Raw genomic sequence first — 25,326 nt, 5'->3', positions numbered from 1 at the left:
TGTGGAGCTTAATTTCATTTCTATTCTGATCTCAAAGTTCCAAGTTCCATCTCATTTTTCAAACCAGCCTCATGTATAAGATAAACCAGGCAAGTGGCATTCAAGGGACAGATAATTTGCTTTGATGGCGGTGGGGTCAATCTAAGGCCCACAGGTGCCATTCTACAAAATTACAGAAGTGATAAATTTGGGGCTGGAAGAAACCGAGAAGTTCAACCTCATGTGTGAATGTCTTGCTACAGTCCCCTGCTAAATGGTCACACATTCCAGCGCAGGGCACTGGCTAGGGAGAGAACACACTAGTCTTTGAGGCAGTTTGCAGTGCTTCAGACAACAGGACCAATGACAAGCTCTTGCTATTCTAAAGTTTTGCTCTTATACTCAGCGTGAAAAATTTGTCATCTTTTTTAAGCTCTTTTTTCTTATGTTTTTGTTAATTTTTGAGAGAGAGAGGGAAAGGGAGAGAGAGAGAGAGAGAGAGAGAGAGGGAGGGTCAGCATGTGCTCTGACTGGGTATTGAACTACACTCCAACTAACTGAGCCACTGGGACAGGGCTATTGTTTTTTAATTTGGAATTTTTCTTGTTTCCTGAGGGAGAGAGAGAGAGAGAGAGAGAGAGACATCGGTCGGTTGTCTCCCGTATGAGCCCTGACTGGGGACCATACCTGCAACCTGACCGGGAATTGAACTAATGACCTTTAGGGGCATGGGACAATGCTCAGTCAACTGAGCCACACCTGCCAGGGCTTTCTGTGTTGTCTTACAGACACTTTTGGATTCATATAAAATAAGTCTCTCTTTTTTCTTTTGCATAATTGTTCTTCAAATATTTGTACACAGCCATTCTCTCCCCACCGTCTTGCATAATCAAAACCTCCCCTGTTCCTTGAATCTCACTGCTTTGAGTCTCTAGCACCTGATAACTTTTTGAAGATTACTGCCATAAATCTTCTTCTGGAATCAATTTAATAGCTGCTTTTGAATTCAATGATTCACTCAGTTTCTAATCCACCAAAATGCCCAAAGAGCTACCCAGAAAGACATTAAAAATGTTTTAAAGGCTTTGCTGGAACCGCAACACCCATCACCTCTCCCTGAGAAAGGAAGAAATGAGGTTACCCTTAAATGGCCTGTGTTTAGCAAATCCATGTAGGGTTGTAGTAATTTCAGAGTTTTCATTTATGAGAGTTTAAGTCTCATAAATAATGGGTCCTATAATTTTGCCTGTAATTATTATGAAACAACAAGGTCAGGCATATTATAACTACTGGCATGTTTTCTCAGCACTGGTTGGGCTGTATCACCCAATAATGTATCAAAGGAAAAATCAATTTCCCAAGGAGACCCCAAACCACAGAAGAGGGTCTGACCCTACCAAATAATCCTGTGTTGACATGGAGCTGCTTCATAGCAGCCATCTCTCTCACCTATGCTAAATGGCATGGGCCGAAGGCTGATTGGAAATTAGGCAAATATATCCATTTCCTGTAGTAGGTAATAGTCCCTTTCTTGGATAACAATGTATCAAATTTCATCTGGATCAGACTCATCTTCATCAAGACAATACTTCATTGCTATCATGTCATGAATAACCACATTGTTCAAAATGTAGCCAAGAAATCAGAGATTATGAATAGAGTAGTGAATTTCTGGACATTATAAGGTCTAATTTCCTCGGTTACATACAGTGGCTCTTCCAACCAACTTTGTATTTCTCGTAGTCCCTGGAAGAGATATTTGTTCATAATACATAGCAAATAAACATCTGAACACTGTTGCCTCATAGAAATATCACCTTGCTTAAATCAACAAACTACACGGTAATGAAAAGCACAGCTTTCATGGGCAGAGATAACCTACAAGAGGACTCCAGGTGGCAGATCACCCTTAGATCCTTGCATTTCTGAAAGGGCGTGTCTGAGATCTTTGTGAAATCACTTACTCACAATATTTCCCGAACACACAATGCTAGATGTACAATTAAAATGTATCTGAGAAAGTTAAATGACCCATTCAGATTTTATAAACCCAAGACAAACATAAGTATATCCTTTAAGGCCAATTTTTTTTTTTTTTTTACAAAATAATGTGTTTCATTTTTTAAAATAACATCTTCAAAGCTACTCCTATACACTGTGGAGAATGCACACCTCAGGGGCTGACACTGGGTAGTCTGCAGGCCTGCTCTCACTAGGCCGGTCATGGCCAGAAGACCCAGCCTGCACATGGACCCTGGATGTGTGAGGTGTGAAATTCACAACCAGGACTCAGTGGGGCTACAGCATGTTCATACCATAAATGTTTAGCAGCTATAAAAGGTAAAACCAAGACATGAATGACCTACTGTGTGACTATGATAAGGAGCAGAAGAAGACACATACTTACATAGCAACATCATAGGATCAAATCCAATATGTGGCAGACTTCTTAAAATATATATTTTTTATTGTTTCCAGAGAGGAAGGGAGAGAGATAGAAACATCAACGATAAGAGAGAACCACTGATTGGCGCCTCCCTGCAATGGGGATCGAACTCACCCCCGGGCATGTGCCTTGACAAGGAATCAAACCATGATCTCCTGGTCCATAGGTCGATGCTCAACCACTGAGCCACACCAGTTGGGCTGTGGCAGACTTTTAAACACTGTTAAATGCTTTTCTTTTTTGGGGGGGAGTGATAATATGTCAATGAATCTTATCATCCTCAACTTAGAGACACATTAGTTTTATGAATAATTAATACTATTTCATGAGAATATAAAAGCAATATTTATTTTCTTCCTCCTCTCTTAAAAAAAACCCCACAAACCCATCAGAACAGAAATTAAGGTCCTACTAATCCTCTTCCTTGAACCTGTTTTGCTTCTTTTCATTCCCATGACTTCTCCCTTGTTCAGATTCTATCCGTCTTCTGTCTGGCCTTCCCTAAGAATCCCCTAACTTGCCTCCGCACCTCCAGTGTCCAGTGCTCACTCTCAGAGCTTCTCTGCGCAGAACGCAAGGGGGCTGTTCCCTAACACTGCGAAGGTTCCCCGGTACCACACCCAGGTACAGGCTAAGCCAAACCAAACAAACAGAGAGAAACTGTCAATAAACAGCTGTTTACCAAAATAAAGCATGCGTTTCTCAATCTGAATGCGAGTCCACTGTAATCTACTCTCAGTCTTCCTTTGCAATTTGCTTTCTCTCTATTTTAAGTCCTTTCACCTAATGAAGCTGGCCTGCCCCATGCTGATAGTGTACCCTTCACATTTGTATAACAAATTTTACCTAGAGTATTCCTCACCCCTAAAGGAAAACAAAGTTGCTTCTCCATCCGTGATCGGAGTATGTTTTTTCTCCACACCATCCAAACAGTTCAAGTGCTACCCCTTCGTGAATAATGCAGCATCTTGACCCAATTGTCTCTCTCTAAACCTGATTCATATCTACCTACTTCCATCTTGCTATCTATTTCTTATTATTATTTGGAGGAAACTTAATAGTCCTACAACACTAACAAGTCCAGAATAAGTTATTAGTTCCGCTGTATATCATTCTGTACTACTGTATCCTAGAGTAACTCCTAAAACATAACAGACACTCAGTACATTCTGAATAATTTTTTTCAGTTTTAGATGCTCAATTCTAAATTTTATTTTTAAAGAAGTAAAATGTCCCTCACCCTGTCAGCGTGCAGCCCTACAGCAAATATTTTCTGTTATTATGATAACTTTATATGAATTTAAAACATTATCCCCAAGGTTATTAATTATCATTTCTTTTTGTCTGAAAGAAAGCAAACAGATTGATTTACCCAGCAAGTGAGTAAGCATTAGTTCTGCTAAACTGAATTAGTATAATTCAATTTATCATCACAACGTAAGAAAAGTCTTCCGATTCATCTGTGGCTATCAGGGAAGAAAATGGTACACTATAAAGAAAACAAATAAAATGTTTTATGGAGAAGTTTTAGCACATATTATGTTTGTGCTACCTCTAACAACTGAAAATCATTATAATTTCTTTAAAAAAATGATGGAAATGATGAGTGCCAAGAGTTTTGGTACCACACCAATAATCAGCATGCTGTTAAAGGGCATGGCACAGAGTCTGTGATGAGTGAGGAGGGAAACTGCATGGAGGGGCAGCGGCAGAGAGGTGGCCAAACCCACTCTCACTTGTTTGGATAGATTTTACACAGCTGGTATAAACCCATAGCCAGAATGTGGTGATAAGCTCAGAACTTGTACTCATCTGGGTTTTCAGTATAGGGCTTTCTGTATGCAAAGAGATGGGCTCCTCTATCCTCCCATAATCTCAGATCTATGATTATAATCACAGATTGATCAGATACCTAAGTAATCAATGTCACAATTAACTTTCCTGTCAATTATCTGGTTACTGCAGACAAACATCTTAGGACCATAAAGTACATTCTTTTTCAACATCTGCCTTACCCTCCGGATCTTTATTTTCCAAATGGAATTTTAAAAAGAAAACCAAATATTTAAAGCATTTAGTATCAGGACGGCTCAGGGAGAAGTAGGTATGGGGGTGGGTGGAGTGGAGGGCACCGAGTCATAATACTCCTATTTGTCCTCACTGACACATCTAGGTATCCAGGAAATGCAGTTCAAAACCAATGCAACAGTTAAGTAGTTTTTTGTTGTTTTCTTAACATATAGATACATATCAAATCACATGTAATTGTAGTCTGGCAACTGTACAACTGCTATCAGTCAATAACTAAAAAGATGATAGCATCAAGTAGACTTAAAAGCATTAGTTTCTGAAGAATTCCTTTTCTTAACTAAATGTATTGAGGTGACAGTGGATAATAAGATCATATGGATTCCAGGTGTGGATTTCTACGTTCTAAGATCAGTATATTGCACTGTGTGCCCACCACCCAATGTCAAAGCATCTTCCATCACTATATATCATCATGTGAGAAGCACTCTTCTCCTATAATTCCCCTACATAAACCACAAAGACAGGTTTGCACAACCACATTTTCTTCCAGGTCTAAATTGGAAACAATCTCTTTAATGCTCTGGTTAGGAATAGTATGGACACTGAAATACAACAGACTGCTCGGATCAAATGAATTCCCCCATCTAAGCTTTATTCCAACCCATGATGTCTCACCTGTACTCTATCTAAAACTCTCACTCACTTTGAAAACATATTTTGATGATCTTAGCTCCATTCATCTCTTTGGTCAAGTCAGGGTATGAATTAACAGGGATCCCGAATAGAGCCACAGAAAGAACCTGCAATCTTCCTTAAAATAAGAGATGTGGTTGAAGACAGCAGATTTAACACACACTCTTATCACGCGCTTTTCTGAAACCCCAATAAAATGACCATGAAGCAATTTTCTGTTAAAGGCACCAATCCTGAAGGACAAAGACAACAGGAGGTGGGAGGCACAACAACATGTGAAAGGGAGTATCAGAGGCAGGGGTGCCAACTCCTTTAGCAGGTCTGAGAAAGCTGGGTCCTACGCCAGCAACTGGGAAAACTCAGAACGGCCCAGCTCCTACTGCAAATCCTGCCGACAGGGAGGGATGTGAGGCATGAGCTTCTTCTGAAGAAAAGGGAGGAGAGCGGTCAGGTTAAAAACGAGATGCTTGCCCAGCCAGTGCGGCCCGATGGTTGAGAGTTGACCCAAGAACCAGGAGGTTGCGGGTTTGATTCCCAGTCAGGGCACATGCCCGGGTGTGCAGGAGGCAGCCAGTCGATAATGTTGCCTTCTCTTATTGATGTTTATATTTTTCTATCCCTCTCATTTCCTCTAAAAATAAATAAAAACATATTAAAAAAACAAACAAAACAAACATGAGATGCTTTCTTGAAACTTCACTTAAAAAGCAGCTAGAGCCCTGGCTGGTGTGGCTCAGTTGGTTGGCTGCTGTCCCAAGCGCCAAAAGGTCCTGGTTAGATTTCTGATCAGGGCACATGCCCAGGTTGTGGGCTGGATCCCCAGTACGGGGTGTGTAGGCAGGAGGTAGCCGATCCACGTTCCTATCCCTTCCTCTCTCTCTAAAATCAATAATGCTTTAAAAGCAGTTAAGCCCACCCCCTCCCCCCTTACCTTCCCGATGCTGTCTCCTAATCCAACAGGCAACTAAAGGTTTATTTTCAGAAACGGGTACAGGCAGGTCTTTGGACAGACATGGAGAGTCAAGAGCAGAGCCACTGCTCTGAACACCTGGGCGGTTGCAGGAAAGCTGGCACACCACTGCTGGCTGCTGTGGTTATGGCCCCTACTGCTGTCTCCTGGATCCTGGAAGACTGGCAGCCTTTACTTGGAGCCAGGAGCCAGGAGCCAGGAGCCAGGAGCCAGGAGCCAGGAGCCAGGAGGGTCTGCACTGCTGAGAACATCAGATGCAGTTGTCTGCTCCTCTAATGCCCTACTCCTGCCAACAAAGGGTCATTTGGGGCCCTCATTGCAGAATTCTGGTGACTTTCCACCATAAGGTCACTGTCATCTGCTTCCTATTAGGATTTTTAAAGGGTTCTACTAGGATCTAGAGATGCTTGCAAAAGGGGGAAGATTTGTCCAGAATATTATGTAGTTAAACTTGAGGGATCAAAAGAAATATTAGGGAAGAGATGTAGGATTTAAATGGAGAATAGGAGCATGTTATCTCTAAGTCCACTAAAATATCTATAATAATAAAAGAGTAATATGCTAATTAGACCAGACGTCCTTCCAGATGACTTTCCAGATGAAGCTGAGGTTGCAAGGGAGGCCAGGGTCCCGGGTGCCAGAGGGAATCCGATGCCAGCAGCCGGGGGAAGGAAGGCCTACTCTTGCATGAATTTCATGCATCAGGCCTCTAGTAGTATATAAAGTAATGGGGGAAAAATCAAATAAACCAAAAGACCTGGATTCCAATTTAAGTTCCAGTTGTTACCCTGACTATGTCCTTAGCCATTTGATAATTTGCAGATACCTTGTTGCTTGTTTTCATCTAAAGGACCTGAAATCAGAAAACAGAGGCTTTAGGAAAAATAAATAGTGGTTCTGTAAGATCCTAAAAAAACACACAAAACACTTAAACACTAAAAAATAAAGTAGAAATAAAGAAGGTATATGTTTTATAGATTCTACAATGGTGGAAGCAAAACTAATAGGGAAATGGAACAAATAGAAGAGATAAGAGCATAAAATTAGGCCAATGGTGAAAAAAAAGATGCAGTAATTCTGATAAGATGAAATTCAGAGAATATTTTTTATTTGTGAATGCCTCGTGGATTATGAAAAAAAACATCTTTCCCCAAAGATTTGTGTATCTATTTAGCAAGGATCAAAAGTGTGAAATTAGCCACCAGACTGCTGAACACGTAACGGATGCCTCCTAACCCCGAAGTGTGCAGACCGAATAATAAATAGGCTGATGTTGTCTTCTTCTCCTTCTTCTTTTTACTGAGATGAAATCCACACAGAATGCCAATCGCTGTTGTGTTCCTGAGGCATTTTAGGGGAAGTAAGAGGAAGGAAATGGCAATAAATCCCTGCAAGGTTCCTCCTGGTTCCCGGGCAGAGGGGTTGGGGGAAGATTTGGAGGATGAAGATAAATAATAATAATAAATAACACTTTGAAAATGCTATTGAGGAAACCAAAGAAAAGGAAAATTCTGGCACGTGTCTCTGAATCTAATGCTGTAGACCCAAGGCTGGCCTCGTCCAAGGCTGGTACAGGGCTGGAGGCATGAGAATTCCTTGGGAAACTTGCTAATAACATACAGATCCGCAAGCTCAGTCCCTAGGGATTCTGCTGTTTGAGAATTGGTGAGGCCTACAGCATAGGTTCTTCAAAATCTCCTATGTGGTGCTGATACCTAGACAGATTTAGGAATCCCAAGGGAGGCCAGCTGGCATGGCTCAGTGGTTGAGCGTTGACTTAGGAGCCAGAAGGTCATGGGTTTGATTCCCGGTCAGGGCACATGCCCAGGTTAAGAGCTCGATCCCCAGTAGGAGGTATGCAGGGGGCAGCCTATCAATGATTCTCTCTGATCATTGACGTTTCTATCTCTCTCTCCTTCTCTCTTCCTCTCTGAAATCAATAAATAAGTTAACTAATTTTTAAAATCCCAAGAGAAATCAGTCAAATGCAGCTTCCTCTGGAAAACAGTACCCTAGAACAGTCGCCAAAAGAACCCTGAACAAAAGCTCAATTCAAGGGGTGAGCTGCCCAAGGCAAAGCTCTGGATTGATGCTATAAATCTGTCAGCTGCAGCCAAACCTGCAGAATTAGTAGAAACTGAAGTTAGCAATTAAGCTGTTAGGAAAAGGCATTTAAAATAATCTGTGAGACTGACTATTCCAGTCCTGGCACTTACTGAGAGCAGCTCTTCCAAGGATGATAAATTATCTTTGTACAAATGGGGGAGTAGATGTGTAGGAAGAGGTGTGTTTGAGGGAGGTGAGCTTTGTAAAAGAACAGCTACCCTTCAATTAACAGATTACGGGGGAGATGGTGGTTCAGATTTGCTTGTACTAGTATATTTCTAAGGCTTTCAAAGAAGAGATTAGCCCCCCCACAGCTTCCCAAGTCTCCTCTGAACACTTGAGTGTCCAGGGTAAGGCATCTACAGCTCAGGAAGACTTCCCTAGAGAGATTTCACTTGACGCTTTCTTACAAAAGTATTTATCCCCATTCACAAAACAAACAAACAAACAAACAAACCACAACCCATTTTAAACCCATGCTAGATTGAATTAACAACTCTGGATTTGATGCACCGACTTATTAGATCAGGCATTTCCTAACCTGCTTCTCCGAGAAATTACTTGCTACACTTAGAGGATCAGCCCCCCCTGTAATCTGGAGTCTGAATTTGGGCTGGGGGGACAGTGCCTAATTTTTTTGTTTGTTTTTGTTAATCCTCACTCCCAGCTATTTTTCCAATGATTTTTAGAGAGAGTGGAAGGGAGGGGGAGAGACAGACAGAGAGAAACATCAATGTGAGAGAGACACATGGACTGGTTGCTTCTCACACGCACCCTAACCAGGACCAGGGATCGGGCCTGCAACCAAGGTACATGCCCTTGACCAGAATTGCCCTTCTCAGTCCTCAGGATGACACTCTATCCATTGAGCCAAACTGGCCAGTGTGACAGTGTCTAATTTTTAACAGTGATATGTCTACTCTTTGCTTCTGTTAATTTATCTCATTGGTACATACACAAAACTCTTTCATGCCTTTTAAGAAGTGATGAGTTAAGTAATTTCTAAAGTTCTCAGTTGAGCCTGCAGAATTCTACAGAACGGAATACTTCCCCTGAAAGTCCTGCCCAAACAGCTCAGCCTGGAGGAAACGCCAGGCAGAACCTAGAGAGTGAGCTGTTAGATGGAGCTCTTTGATCCGAAAAGCAAGCAAGTGACATGTTTCATATTATTTTTGTCTCTACCAAGAGGTATTAAGATTATTTTAGGCCTTTCTAGAAAGAATTGATGTGGGCCTCTGCCAGGTCTTCAATGTATAGCTTTAACTACAGGGAAATGTCTGGGTGAATCATGAAGACTCACATGAGGTACCTTAGCTAATTTACCTACAGTTTTATCTAGGTAGAACAGAAAAAAAAGTGAATCATTTTGTTCCAAAACATGGAACTCAATAAACTAAAAACATATGGGTTATGTTGCTGTCCTGTTTATTCCTCCTCTTCTACCTCCTCCTCCTATTATTGTCATGATCATTATTGAAGAATGAGAGGGAATTCATGTATCCATTCCAAAAATACTTATTTACTATCCCAGACTAGCTACTCTAGATCCTGGGGATTGTGAACAAGATAAGATCTGTCTCATGAGAGTTTAAATTTTAGTGGAGGAGCAGACACAACAAACACAAACAAGGAGGTGATGTAATTCTGGAGGTTGGCTGGGGCTAGAACATAAATCAATACACTGATGTGATTAAGAGCAACATCTTCGAGCTGAGACTGAAGAGAAGGAGCCATCCATGCAGCGTCTGAGAAAGAACGCTCTGCCAGATGGATGGGAAGGACAAAGTCGCTGCATCAGCAGAGAGCTGGGTGTGTGTGAAGCAGGGAGGCATCTCCACCGGTGAAACACTTAGTCCTTAGAGTGCAACAGTTTCCGACATGAAACAAAAGAGACTTTTCAGGATGGATTCGAGGCAGCAGGAGACCCGAGCAAAAAGGCCTCTGAGCTTATCTTGGCACAACCCAGTCAAGAACAAGCAATCCAGAGTTCTGGGTTTCCCACGTCCTTTGGAAACACAAAGAAAACGTCTATCCAGACTCGTGAGTGTGGTGGTGGAGTGCAGCCTCCTGCTCTCCCGGACAGTTCTGGGAGGTCTTCCTTGAAGTACCAGGAAGGCTCTTCAAAGATCAATTGATGGATTGTGCTGTCCGGGCTTGTCTTACCTGGGATGACAAATCTGATGACTCGGCAGTCAGCTCCGTCAGCAGCCCTGCTCACCGACTGCCACAGACAGCCCCTGACTGTTTTGTAACACTACTTCCTCTTCCTCCTCATATTATTGACCTTGTAGGTTTCAGAAACAACTTTCAAGGACTCCGTGAAGGGGTGTCTGAAAAGGAGAGAATTCTTAGCTGGAATTCTAAGTATGGGACTTGATTTTATTGTTAAGGCTGGTTTTTACTTTCACCTCCCATTGCATTTGATAAATTGGTTTCTTTCCATCACCAAGAAGAGTTCCTTACAGAAGTCCATTGTGGAGAAGGTGAGTGATATCCAACCATCAGGTCGCCATGAGAGATAACCAGCTTAATGGAGAACCTGGCCTTCGTCTCTCCGAAGCCTGAGGGACCAGGAAAAGGAAGGCATCTCATCTACTAACTCAGACAAGCTGCTCTGCATCCGACTTCTCACAGCTGAAGGGCCTGGCCCTCCTGGTGTTTACTTTTCTGGTTTCAGTCAGTTTTCTCCAAGTTCTCTAAAAAGCAGCTCGTTTTATAAGGGCTTCCATTTGTTTGTTTCCTGGCGTTGGCAATAGTGGTGCTCACAGTATTCATCCAGGCAGGGTCACCCAGCCAGATTCATCCCCGTTCAGGGGCCAGCAGGGGACCAGCCCAATCCAGGCACACCTTGCCTAAGGTTATGCGAATAACAAGGGATAAGACTGAAATCTGAACCTGAGTACAGCTGGCTAAAAAGCACAGGCTTATAACTCTGCTAAACAAAACCCATCCTGGGGAAGTTCATATAGAAAGGACTTTTCCTGGCCAAGCCACTGGAATGTGAGGTTGCATTGAAAATTGACCTTGACCATCCAAGGGAAACAAATCTAGTTAGACCCATCTGGCCTGGAATCCTATAAGTCATTTAACTGTATGTCACAAGCTGATAATAAGTAACAGCAAACATGCATACGGCATGATTTACTTTTCAAAGGGCCTCAGTCCCTCACCAGGATAAGTGTTCCAGCTTGGGTTCTTTAAGACCCAGGAGATCTGCCGTGTTCCCATGGGCCCTAGATGCCACCTACACCTGTGCTCTACAGCTACCGTGGATGCTGTGTCCAGATGACCCCGATGCCACCAACCACCTGCCAGTCTGGATCTCCTCCTGGAGCCTCGCACGGCACCCTCATGCTCTGTGGGATGCTTGATGCTGGCACAATCTCTCTCACACTCTCACCCTCATTATCCCCCCAGGGAATGTGTCCCGCCAGTAGGGCTGGACATCCTCCCACCACCTGGGCCTCAGTCTGTGCCTCCCAGCATACCCATCCATACCACTCCCTTGGCTTTCTGAGATCTCATGACAGCAAACTCAATGGAACACCATTAGAAAGGAAGTGCGATAAATACCATAAGAAAAACATAAGATGTTGCATGACTGATCCCTGGGTACCTCTGGGAGTCACACTGACAACTGCCTGGAAATGCCAGCAAGCGGATTGCAAGGGCCATAATTCAAGGATGCAAATGCCATGCAGAACCCAAAGACTTCCCTCCACCCATATTACCTAGGGAGAGTGGATTCAAAGGACAGTTTTAGAGCTCAGAGAAAGGGTTGGTAACCTCACTGTACTGTTTCAAGGCCTCGCTAAGAAATTCCAACTAAAAAGGAATTTGAAAACCATCTTCGTGGAGCAAAGGTTTTATAGGAGAAGCACACTTGCACAGATGAATTTGAAGCTCAACATTAATAGAGATGAGGGCACTGGCCATATTTGAAGGGCAACAGTAGAAAGAGTGATAAGAAAAGGTGCAAATGAGGAAGGCAAGGAAAACTTTCTCACCGCAGGCACCAAATACGGGATATTAGCAATCTTACCCTTGAATGAAGCTACCAATCCTATTAAGACAACCCTTAATTACCTCTTAAAGTGGAGGGTCGGTATGGGCAGGTCTGGGCAACATTTGCTCCTCTATGGCCTACAAGTGTTTTTTAAAACGTTACTTGGTATTCTGTTTTAAACTAAAAGTTTTAATAGAGAAACTTATTATTAGCTGAACTGACATTTGTGAGTTTCATCCCCTCTTTTACAACTTAACAGAAAGTAGAGAAATGAGAAGGCCTAGATAATACTGGAAACAAATTTTATGCTTAGCCAATAATTAGCTTTATTCTCCAGTGATAACAACTTTTCAGTCTTTCTCCTATCTTCGTGTCTGGGAGAAATCGGCAATATAATTATTTCTATAACAAAGTTATTTTTTCTATTTTTAAGTATATTTGTATTGATTTCAGAGAAGAAAGGAAAGGGAGAGAGAGATAGAAACATCAATGATGAGTGAGAATCATTGATCAGCTGCCTCCTGCAAGCCCCATGCAGAAAGGCCAGATGTGGACGTAGGAGGCAGGGGGACCGGGCGGGAGCAGAGGGGTTGGCTGCGTGTGATGGCAGAATGTACTGGCAAATGCCACTGGGCAGACTTGGGGGAGGCCTGGGCATATCCCACCTGGAACACAGCCCGGGACCTGGGCTCTGGGGAGGGACGGTCTGGGAACTGGGAGAGGCCCCGATCTTGGGGAGAACCCCAACATGCTGGTGTTGTGCGCTTGTTCTTCTGCCCAATACACTGTCTTTGCCTTTTCTTGACCTGTTTAAGGGAATCCTCCATTTTCCTTTCTTGGTCCTATCTCCCAAGCTTGCCAAACCTTGCCATGTTTTTTTTTTTTTTTAATTATTAAACAAACTGTGATTTTTTTAAACTATATTTTTATTGATTTCAGAGAAGACTGGAGAGGGAGAGAGAGATAGAAACATCAATGATGAGTGAGAATCATTGATCAGCTGCCTCCTGCAAGCCCCATACCGGGGATTGAACCCGCAACCCAGGCATGTGCCCTGACTTGGAATAAAACCGTGACCTCCTGGTTCATAGGCTGACGCTCAACCACTGAGCCATGCTGGCCAGGCCAAAATTATCTTTCTGATGACACTCCTTTCATAAGCTTTCTATGCTTTCTCTGGGACCCTACATCAAAACCACTTGTGAATAACTTATTCTGTACCCCTTTTGGCAGTACTACTTATAGCCCACTTAGAGAAATTCCGGTAAATGAAAACCCAATTTATATAGAAAATCAACAGACGACAGACAAGTACACGTGAGAGAGTTTGAAGTAGGGCCCGAGGCATTAAAAAGTTCTTCACATAATGAAATTTTCATTGCACAGCATTTTCAGAGATCCGCTCTTACAGCATCTGAGCTGCAGAGCTGTGTGGTCGCTCAGTTCCTGGGTCGCGCCTCAGGTCTGAATTGGAACCGCCAGCCAGCCGGCCTTCCCTGCACGGCTGTTCCAACACCCTTCTGTAAAAATACTCTCCAAATGAACTGCTTCTAAATGAATGACCACATATTTACATAATAAAATGCTATGTAGCCGGTGAACATAAGGTTAGAGCATGTTTATTAAAACGGTAGCATATTCACAATACATTAAGTGAAGAAAACAGCTTACAAAACACCATTTACAACGAGTTCATTTTCTTGAAACGCAAGGCATAATGAACATGTGTGTGGTTTTGTATAAATGGGTCCGTCATATAAGTTTAAAAACATTAGAAAGCTATACAAAATCATTAACAGGGATTATCTTTAGGGGAGGAGATTATGAACGAGTTTTTCTTCTTAATTCATGTTCTTGTCCTTTTCAGTGAACATATGTTTCTTTTGGCCATTAAAGAAACAAATAAAAAGTGTGAAAGCTCACTATTTTCAGAGCTCCCCCAGCCCTGGGTGTCACTTCAGGGGTTATTCACATGGTGTCCTTTGCAGGAGCCTTGGTGTGGGGGGAACCCCAGGACTAGGCTGGAGGGACCTCAACCCTCACAAATCATATCCATCAGAAACTCCCTGTAACATTGAATTCCACTCCGAAGCAAAGGCTATGACAATGGCCCTTCAGGCACTTATAACGTGTGTGTGCGTGTGCATGTGCATGTGCGTGTGTGTGTGTGTGTTTCCACATGGACTTGTCTTCATGTGCTTTTAACCTGTGCTTACACTAGCGCTTTACAAATGATCCCCAGAAATTCGCTGACGTGCTTCAAGTGGTTTGAGAAAAGTTGAATTTAATATATTTTGAAAACTAGACCACTCTATTATTTATAAAAATACAATAAAAAATAACCTGCCACATTTCTACACAGCAGAGACCAGCCAGTCATCACTTAAGGCAGCCTGATTCTCTGCCATCACTGTGCAAATGGGTAAACTTTAATTGTACGTTTGTCTAAGAACACTGTAGTTCTGTGTGAGTCTTTAAAAAATAACCCGGAGAAACGCTCGGTGTCTATGCAGAGAACACTGAACTGGCTGCACAGCTCCACACACAAGGTCCAGGCAGATCCGCCCCTCACATTTCCCCGAGGCCCAACAGTGACTAGTTAACAAGGAAGTAACAGCCTGCCGTGGTCGGCAAACTGCGGCTCACGAGCCACATGCGGCTCTTTGGCCCCTTGAGTGTGGCTCTTCCTAAGCCTCAGGAGTACCCTAAATAAGTTAATAACAATGTACCTACCTATATAGTTTAAGTTTAAAAAATGTGGCTCTCAAAAGAAATTTCAATCGTTGTACTGTTGACATTTGGCTCTGTTGATTAATGAGTTTGCCGATCACTTTCAACAGCCACATAGGTTCCTCAAGGCGCATCTCCCTATTGTTCTTACAAGAAAAGGTGCAAATAAGGAAGGCAAGGAACACTTTCTACAGCTAGTTTTAGTCCTTAGTATAAGTATTACATTTGTCTAGTCTTTTATATCTATAAGAATGTGATCCATATTGGATATTTATGATGATACAACTTAGAAACTTTTTCCCCCCACTGAACTCCCTTGTCAAACGTAATCTGTGTGGCGGAGTGTCCAAGCATTGCGAAGTGTGCTATTTACAAATTGTTGCTACATCCGAGTAAATCAGAATTTTCCATGCAATCAAAACCCAATGAAGATACCAACTGAAGATACCGTATTACCATGGCCGAGACCGCCGCAACTGTCCTCCACACCCCCATGTCCATTTTGTGTTCATACAACGGACACGTTCTTCTCACTGGCTGCTTTTTAAGCAAATTGTTTCAAATCGAGTGGGAATTTGAACACTTCTACTGCTACCACTACCTGCCAGGCACCCTCCTCTCAGGAATAGTTCCAGTGTCTCCCCATGGGCCCTCTTGCTTGTTTACCCCTTGTGCTCCTAGGCCCTGCCTTCAACACCTAAGGCACGGCAGTCTCTGCCCAACACTCCCCAATGGCAAGTGCAAGTCAGATTCCACATAATAGAGCTCAGCTCAGCTGACACCTTGTAACCTTGCAGATCCCATTTCCCGCAACTCTCCACTCACTTGCAACAGCCACATGAGGTTCCTCAAATACCTGGACACTCTTCTCACATGGAGGCATCTCACCGTGCACTCCTTCATGTCCCAAAGACCTCTGATCAAATGTCTTCTTCTCAATGAACCCTTCCCAGGCCATCTACTTCCAGCTGTACTCAAGCTCCTTGCTCCAGGTTTTATATTTCCCCGTTTCACTCTTGCTCAAATGAGTTATTTATTGCCCGTCTCCCTCAATTACAGTGTAAGCCCTGTGAGATCAGGTAATTTCATCTATTTTGCTCCCTTCTGTGTCTCCAGGATCCTAGAACAATGCCTGGCACAAAAATAGCCAAGCAAACAATCCATATTTGTTGAATGACTACAATCTTCTAAATTTGAATCCACCACAAAAGTTTAATCAATAAAATAACATGTTTAATGGTTTCTTGTCATGGGGTCATTTTTAAGATTGTGTGTGTGTGTGTGTGTGTGTGTATGTGTGTGTGTGTGTGTGATGAAAAAAAGAGCTTTACTGCCACAGAAAAAAAAGCTGTATAAAATGATAAATTCCAGAGAAAAGATTATGTCTCCATTGCCATTTGCAACTGCTCATAGTACTTGGCATAACAGTCCAACAGCCACACTTCGTTTGGAAAAGGAGTCGCTCTCTGCCCATTAGCTTCCCCATATGTACAATGACTTTCTAGTTAAGCAGAGGTTATTTTTAGGACTCTTCTCACTTTGAGATACATTATAAACTTGATGAAACAAATTAAGGCCAACCAGGCCTTGCCTGCAACTATCCCAACAGTCCCTTCCAGTATGGCTACATTCCAATCATAATTTTTGCCATGTACTTCTGTCCACCCAGCCCTCTGTTTTATACCACAGTCTCTTTCAGTGCGCAGCTTTTGTTACATCTTCAAATCACACACACACACACACACACACTCGTTCATTCATTCAAAAATACCTTAGTGGAAATATCTAACCCACAACTGAAATCCCGTTGAGTTCAGTGTAACCTATGTGGCTAGACCAAGGCTCATGCCCCATGCAGACTTCCTTTTCCTAGTCACTGAGCACACAGCCCCTCTTCCCAGCCTCCCTCTCCCTTCGCTCCATACCACTTGGCATGTATACGGTTTAGAATAGCTTCACCTATAAGTGAGCATCGTAAGCTGAATCTTCATCAGGGGCTCATCAGGGGAGTTTTAGAATCCAGAAATGTCAGTTGTGTCCATTTTAATTTTTTTTCCTCAATCTAATGTCTTCTTTATCCTAATGATACTGTCTAGGACAGCAAGATGAAAATCTACAGGGTGTCAATTTGACAGTACCTTTATTCTCAGAGCTTATCATACTGAAAAAGAAATACCTGGTAACAGCCTAGCCACAGCTGACTAATTTATTGGTTGCTGTTAATATCAACAGACTTTTCCGTCAGGACACAGATGGATATATGTTTTATATAAATATATGAGTTGTATCAAAATAAATATAAATTGACATTGTGGCAGTAAGAAATGAAGGTACTGGATAGGGATTATGGAGCTTGTCTAGTCACGTCCAATTCAACCTTAAAATCACTGAAGTGTGAAGACCAAGTAGATTTTACACAGTTTATATAAAAGTCAGTAGGTTGTTGTTGTTTTTTTTTTTAGCCTTTGATCTTGATGCTTTAATGTGAATAGAATTTGCACACTTAGAAATGTAGCACTAAACCCACATATGTATCGTCTTTAACCATATCAAAGTAGAAACCAAGTTTTCAATAAAAATACAAAATATTTCTGAACCACAAGGAAGACAAGTAACCGGAGTCCACAAAACACAAAAATCCATCCGCTCTGCTGATCCGGATGAGTTTACACTGAAAGAAAAAAGCTCTGGTTGGCAGGATTCTAGACCCTAAACTGGAAATCATAAGTCACATATTGACCGACTCTTCCTTACTCACATTCTGTCATTTCCGTTCCCTGGAACACCCTTTTCCTCCGACTCATTTACACCGAGTTCTTAACCGTCAGTGAGATCCCTTCTGTTTCTACTTCTGTCTTTGGCAACGATTCTTCTTTGATAGAAATTACCAGCATGTGTTAATATAAAACCGCATTCCACATACAAGTCATTAGCCTGTTGCTATTCTAGTAAAAGCAACAATAAATCGAGTACCAGCTTCTATAAGCATTCTTTTCTCGTTAAATCTGCTATTCCAAAGACTCACTCAAGGTGGGAGACAGCAGCGAACAACATTCCCAGCTTCCCCCTGCATAGCACTGTGGGCCTGCATCGCAGAGACTGCTGGCTATCCAGCACCCTACAGAGAACCCCTCATTAGCAACTGGGTACCACGGGACACAGCCACATCTATTCTTCATGCCCTGAAAATGAGCAAGTCTTCCAAAATCAAAGAATCTGAAGGGTCATCATGAAAAAAAAAAACCCAGAGATTTTTGTTGTTGTTTTTTAAGTTTGCAAGACATTCTACATCGCTTTGTTTTCTGGCTCCAAGTCCTCTGGGGAGCCCACAGGAGCAGCAGTGCTCTTACCCATGGCTGGTGGCTTTGTCTCCAAATTGCCTCTGAGTGTCCCAACAGGATGCAGGCTGGCCTCCAAGGCTGAGAGCAGATTTTCATAGTCCCTGTTCCCTATCTGACCCCTACACAGGGCCTGCCTTTAACGCGTAATGTAAAGACCTCACGTCACCTACATTTTCCCCTAAATTCTCTCACACTCGGGAGTCCAGCACAGAAGGAACGTGCGGTCTTTCACGGTGGCAAGTTCTGGGCATCAGCAACATCACCCCGGCTGAATGAATGTAGCAAATCAATACAGACATGATTCAGTGGCTTTCAGAGCAAAGAATATGGATTTCATCTCCTTTTTATAGTTTTCATTGTACAGGAACGGACACACTGAGGCCAGCTTTTATCTGAGCTGCAACACAAGCAGACACTATTGTCACCCGTTGGAAAACTTGGAGTCTCCCTCTCATAAGAATTTCTAATCGCCCGACGAATCAATAACTCTCCTGCTGGAACATTCCCACCTTGCCCCAGGGCACAGAAGCATTTAAACCCTATGACACCTATTAATGCCTCTTAGGATGGAAGATTAGCATCGGTGGCTATCCTTAGCTTTGACCGTGTTTTTTGTAAAAGAGGACACCAGGGTCTCTTTGGTGCTTTCCATCAACCATCTGCTTTCACCAACGGAAGCTTTGCCTCAATCAAAGGCCAGACACTACAGGAGCCCAGAACTCACTCAAGGAAAAAGCCAGTTTCCCTAAAATGATTTTCTTCTTCACTAATCGCTTCCATACCAAAATGCATCTTGAGAGGACATCAGGCGCCCCCAGAGCCGTTCTCTGGCTTCCCCCGACTACCTTTGGGGAGCACCTGTCCTCTGTTCACGCTGTGCCTGCTTTCCAAGAGCCACCAGATCGCGCACGGGAGGCCCCCGCGACGTGAGCGCGGGTGGCCATGGACTTACGTTGTTCATGTACTCGCTGAGCAGGTCCTGGAGCGCCTGGCGCACCGCGTTGCACTCGGCCACGATCCGCTCCCGCCGGTCGTCCCGGGTGCAGGAGGAGTCGGCCATGAGCGCGGCCCCGCTGATGATGCTCTCCAGCCTCTCCTCCAGGGACGGCCGGAACCTGGCCTCGCTGAACGTCATGGGGTCCAGGATGATCTTATTCTGGAAGCAGGACAGTAAGAGAAATAATCAGCCGAGGAGAGCGGCTGCCTTTGCCCCCTGTTCTCTGCACCAGAAATATCTGAGGCCGGGACGGGACTCTCTGTGGAGAAGAAGCCGGTCCCCTGGACAAATCCGCAGGTGGCCTTGACAAAGTAGCAGCTTTCTGGAAGGCGGCGTGCCCTAAATCTAATCCCCGGGGAGAAACATTGTTTGACGCATGTGTTCTTGGCAAAGGCTATCTCAAGTGACATTTTCAAATGAGATGGGGACAGTGGCTTGGCATTTTTTAAAAAATGTGTAGCCTTCAAGGAAAGGCCATTTCATGCAGCTCTTGGGGGACAGGGGAAGATGTGAGGGCCCCGGAGCAAGAACATGATATGTAACTAACAAGTTGGGATGCATCTGGTGACTGCTGTACACATCGCACCGCCTTCTAAGAAGTGGAGCTCCCTATGGCAGATGCCTTTGGAAACCTGGGCAAACAGCATCCAATAGGCACATTCGGCACAGGGTGCGTTCCTCTAGGAACTAATACCTTTTGTGTAAAAAGCTAGTGCTCAACAAAAGGGTGTGTGTGTGTGTGTGTGTGTGTGTGTGTTATTTGTCACAGTTAACTGACAGAGCCCTGACAGAGATACTAACATGTTCTGAAGAAGCTTAAAGGGGGAAATAGAGATGTTACCTTAAAGCAGTGTTTCTCAACCTGTGGGTCGAGACCCCTTTGGGGGTCGAACGACCCTTTCACAGGGATCGCCTAAATACATCCTGCATATCAGATATTTATAATATGATTCATAACAGTAGCAACATTACAGTTATGAAGTAGCAATGAAAATAATTTTATGGTTGGGGGTCACCACAACATGAGGAACTGTATTAAAGGGTCGCGGCATTAGGAAGGTTGAGAACCACTGCCTTAAAGGAAGGTGTCATAGAGGATTTCAGCTTAGCTTTGCCCTTGATGAGTCTGGAATGTGTAGATAGAGATGTCCAGAAATGGACAGAAATATGCACCCAGAATTCAGGAGATGTATAAGCCTGAATAAGTAGCTGGGAATTGCCCGGGAGATTTGGGCAGAAGGTAGCAAATGGCTTACTAGTAAAGCAAATAGAACAAGAGGAGCAGGCCAAAGAAGGCCCAGTTAATACCAATTTCCAAGGGTCTGCTGAAGGAGAAGAACCAAGGAAGTAGAAAACACAGCCAGAGGGATAGGAGCACAACCTGAATATCACTCTCTGCCGATCGAGGAGTAGAGACTGAGGAAGTGTATGATATGTAATGGCATGAAATGGAGGAATGCTGACTTTGTCCAATGGTTCCCTGGTTCCACCAGGGACCACCTTTCTGCTCAAAACAAGGAACAAGGGTCACCGAAGTGGAATGGCCTGCTGCAGGAGGAATATGCTCATCTTCACTGGATGAGCACACTCAGAGGTCCAAGGACCAGCATAGCGGTGATGGAGAAAATGGTCTTCCAGTCCTAGGATCTATGGTGGGATTGCCATTCCATTACTGTTTCCTTTGATGTTCATTATCCCTTAAATATTCATCAAATTTACATATATATATGTAAATTTATATATGTATATTCTCACGTATATTACATATATATGAAACTATTTACCTTACCTACAAATTCTATATAATAAAAGCCTAATATACAAATCCACTGAACAGTGGAACAACCGGTCACTATGATGTGCACTGACCACCAGGGGGCAGATGCTCAATGCAGGAGCTGCCCCCAGCCTGTAGGCCTAGGCTGGCCAAGGCAGGTGCCAGTGGGGGCCTCCCAATTGCCCTGCTGGTTGCCCCACAGATCGGCCCCAATCACTGGCCAGGCCTAGGGACCCTACTCATGCATATATTTCGTGCATCGGGCCTCTTGTATAATAGAAAAGAAACTGAGAGTCGGTAGCCATACCTTTGCTCAGTACCTGCTATGTGCACTTACTAGAGTGCTTAGTGCTAAAAAGAGAGTGGAGAGAGTAAAAGACACTTGTGTGATTTTTTTTTCCAAATGCAATATAAAATAACTGCTTAGTCTTTACAGTCTGGATTCTGTGCTCTCGGAAGGCTGGCCTTACCTCTCCAGAGCACCCTAAGTTATTTCCTGGAAGTTGTGCTTGAGGCATCTGAGTCTCTAATTCCTGGTAAAATGTAAATCTCCATAACAGAGAGCTCTCTTCAGCACAAAGACTATGAACTCCTGAGGAATGAGTTCAAGCAGGTGGCAACTTAGAAAAAAGAAGCACCCACTAAACACAGCCCAGGCCAGGTCTACTGGAATCTTGGATTTTCTAGGAAATTACTTATTGGTCAAAGTTCCCTCTTCAGGTGAGAGGGCCAATGCACGAAGCCATGCAAGCAGGAGGGAAGCTGTTCTGCGGCAGGTTTTGGCATGAAGACCATCTTCACATTTGCACTCTCTTGGATCTTTCAAAGATGATGAATTTTACTGAACTCAGAATACTGTTACTCAGACCCTGTCTCTTGTGCCCTAGTAAACTTCCAAATATTCTAACAAACCATGGAAGGCCTCGGGACAGTGGATGTCTGCAGGGTAAATCACTACAGCTGAGATTCCCAAGGGAAAGCTGAAGGGAGCATAGTGCTCCCACCACACCTGCTGTCTGTACAAGAGCTGCATCTGCAAGGACTCTTCCCAGTAGGAACCTTTAGAATTCTGCCTCATTCTCACTCACTCTGTCTTCATTTCTACTGCTTTTCAGTTGCTGCATTCATGATACTTTTAATTACCATGTAATATGCACAAGTACTGTTATTCTAACTAAAGATACACTTGGCTCTGGCTTGTTTGGCTCAGTGGTTGGAGCATTGGCCCATGGACCAAGGGATTGTGGGTTCGACTCCTAGGGACATGTACCTCAGTTGCATGTTCCCCAGCCCCGGTGGAGGCACGTGCGGGAGGCAACCAGTTGATGTATCTCACATTGATGTTTCTCTCTCTTCCCCCATCACTCTTTCTCTCCCCCTCCTCTCTCTTTTCCACTCTTTCTAAAAATAAAAATAAACTACACTTGAATAAAACATAATTAATAAAGGTCTTTTATAAAGGTTACTGATTTTCAAAGAACTCTCTTACAGAAACTCATATTACTATAAAGCATAATAAAAATTATTTATTCAGTTTTGAGGTTTTTAGGAGACCCTAAAGAACCATATATTGGCTGCTTATTATATTTTGGACCAAAAAATATAAAGAAGTGCCAGTCTGATGAAAAAACACTGAGGTAAATTTGGACTCTCCAATGAGGGCATCTGTAAGACAGTTTCTCTGCAGAATAGAGGTAAATGTACTACCGCCATTAGAACATTATTTCCTAAATTATTTTCCATGGAACACTGAGCTTAGAGATGTAATGTTTTGTTGAAAAAATAAGTTTTTGTACCAAATATGCATTGGAGATCTTGCGTGGCCCGGAGCACATTATCACATGAAATGCTTTGGGGAGCTCTGCATTACAGAAGTCAGTTTACTGTACCATTCCTCAAACCTACTTGAGTGTAAAGATGCATGCACTTTAAAATGCATGCACTGCCTGGCCAGTGTGCCTCAGGGGTTGAGCTTGACCTATGAACCAGGAATTCACGGTTTGATTCCCAGGCAGGGCATATACCCAGGTTGTGAACTTGATTCCCAGGGTGAGGTGTGCAAGAGGCAGCTAATCAGTGATTATATCTAATCAATGATGTTCCTATCTCTCTCTCCCTCTCCCTTCCTCTCTGAAGTCAATAAAAATACATTTTAAAAAATAAATAGATTTAAAAAAATAAAATGCATGCACTATCAGGGAGAACCTAAGGAACACACTTTGGGAAATGTTGCGAGAGAGAACTTGCTGTGTCAGAGGAATGAGCTTCCCACCTGCCTGGCACGGGGGCAGTCAGGAAAGTAAATGCACTGAAACACTGGGCATAAAAATCTCTGCATAAAAGTTACACTGTTCATCACATTTCTAATGGAGTTATTAATTATTTACAGATCACAGGGGGAAAGCTTTTTAAAAATTCTCCCTGGAAAAGAAACAATAAATTTACAATATTCCAATCTATGTCTGTGCTGGAGATGGGGAGTTTTACAATGATGGATGGGAAAGTCTAGAGGGGAGAAGCCACTCCGGGGAGAGTGAAGGCATAAAGATTCCTCTCTGTAAGAGAGAGAGAGAGAGAGAGAGAGAGAGAGAGTTTCTGTCTGTGTGGGGGTATGGATCACCTATGTGTATTCACCTATAAGTGGGTGGGTCTGCGTTGTGTGTAATGGGTAAAGGGGGAAGTGTGAGGGTGCCTTGTATGAGAGGGCATATGGGATGTTGGTGTGTGTATGCGTGTTCAGAGAACTTGCCAGATCTCAAACAGGCTTTAGGATATGAGAAAAGAACAAGAAAACAGTCAGGCAACTAGAAGAACTAAATGAAGCCAGGAGCTTAGAGGAAAAGATTACAGTTGCTAAATTAGTAGAAAAACAAATAAACTCCTAAACCCAATCCTGAGTAAGATATACAGAGAACAAAAGCCAAAGCAGAGTATTCAGAAGTGACTTACAAAATAAACACCTCATTAGGTTCTCTTTGCGACCACACTTCAGGATCCTTTGAGATCAGCCAACATCCCCTCCTTTCCCGGAATCAGCTCAGCCTGGCCTCGCCTCTGTGCGGCTGCCCTCTACTGGCGGGAACGGGCGAAGCAGCAGCCGCATCCCTCCCTGATCAAAACTCCCTTCCCTGGTCACTGAGGAGACTGCAGGCACCAAACAGAAAGGACGGGCCAAGGCTCCCTGCCTCTCCTTCATGGCAACGGTGCTCCTGCGAGAGGATTTGATGCTGTACTGACTTATTTTAATCCACAGAGATTGTACATTTTCAATATCTAGGTCTCTTGTTTGCATTCTTAAAACTCCTTAAGTTGTTTAATCTTTTTGATTTCTCAGTTCCATCTTATATTGTCAGGTTACTTCATTTGAAAATTGTGGGCCTACATTTCTTACATTATCTTTTTCTTTTTATAAAATAAGACTTACTTTAATATATTTTTATCTTGTCTGTTTTCATTCTGCTTTTTTGACCTGCCTATTTTGTGTTTTGTAATTTTACTTATATTTTAGCAACATCTTTACTTTTAAAAAATTACTGTTTTCATTCTTACAATTTATGGAGTGGCAACTGGAAAGCATGGCCTTAAAGAAAGCAGCCTCAATTATTCCTACCCACGCAAAGAAAGCTGGGATTCTATTCTGACATCAAGTCAGCCCTGTAATGGTCTCTCTAGTCCTACATAACTGATTTCCCATTATTTCCCTTGTTGAACTCTATAAGAATTTTACCTTGAAATAAATCAGTAGACCATACAGTTCAAAACTACTTCTCAGAATAATACATTTACCTGTACTCACTGCACAAGCAATTGTCAGGAGGTGCAATTGTTAAATCACACCTATCACCCGTTCTCTCCGCAAAGAGTTATATGACCTAAGAGTTCAGAACAATCACAGAACATTGAGTTATGCTTGTCTCAGGCCCTGATACAACTGAAGGCAGCAGGCAGACCTCTGCAAAAAGCAAGAAGTTGAATGCAGTACAAACAGCGTGCTAGGTCCACCATTCTGAGTCCTCAATATTACTATCCCCATCTCATTGAAGTGGCAAATGATGCCAGGATGTTCTCTCATGGTCATACAGCCTAGAAATGAGGACATCAGGATTTGCACACAAGCCTTTTGACATGAAGCCCAATGTGCCTCCCACTGTATCAAACTGCACACATTCAGTGGAGATGAGCCTAATTAATCAGAATTACAAATATATATTTATTACTTAAAAAGCTATGAAACTCTCTTAAACCAAACA

The 25,326-nt window shown here is 43.0% G+C and overlaps 1 protein-coding gene across 1 annotated transcript in view; it reads right to left on the bottom strand.

Moving 5' to 3' along the window:
- CTNNA2 (catenin alpha 2) overlaps window positions 1–25,326 on the bottom strand; it is a gene marked incomplete at its 5' end in the record, with an annotated part of 880,141 nt that overhangs the window by 701,199 nt on the left and 153,616 nt on the right. The window contains one exon of the mRNA XM_006753455.2: window positions 19,255–19,458. Coding sequence (XP_006753518.2) covers window positions 19,255–19,458 — 204 coding nt within the window. The remainder of the gene's footprint in view (window positions 1–19,254; window positions 19,459–25,326) is intronic.

The sequence above is a fragment of the Myotis davidii genome, unplaced genomic scaffold, assembly GCF_000327345.1.
Source record: "Myotis davidii unplaced genomic scaffold, ASM32734v1 scaffold91, whole genome shotgun sequence".
Taxonomy (NCBI): Eukaryota; Metazoa; Chordata; class Mammalia; order Chiroptera; family Vespertilionidae; genus Myotis; species Myotis davidii.
This window is presented reverse-complemented; position numbering and strand designations above follow the sequence as displayed.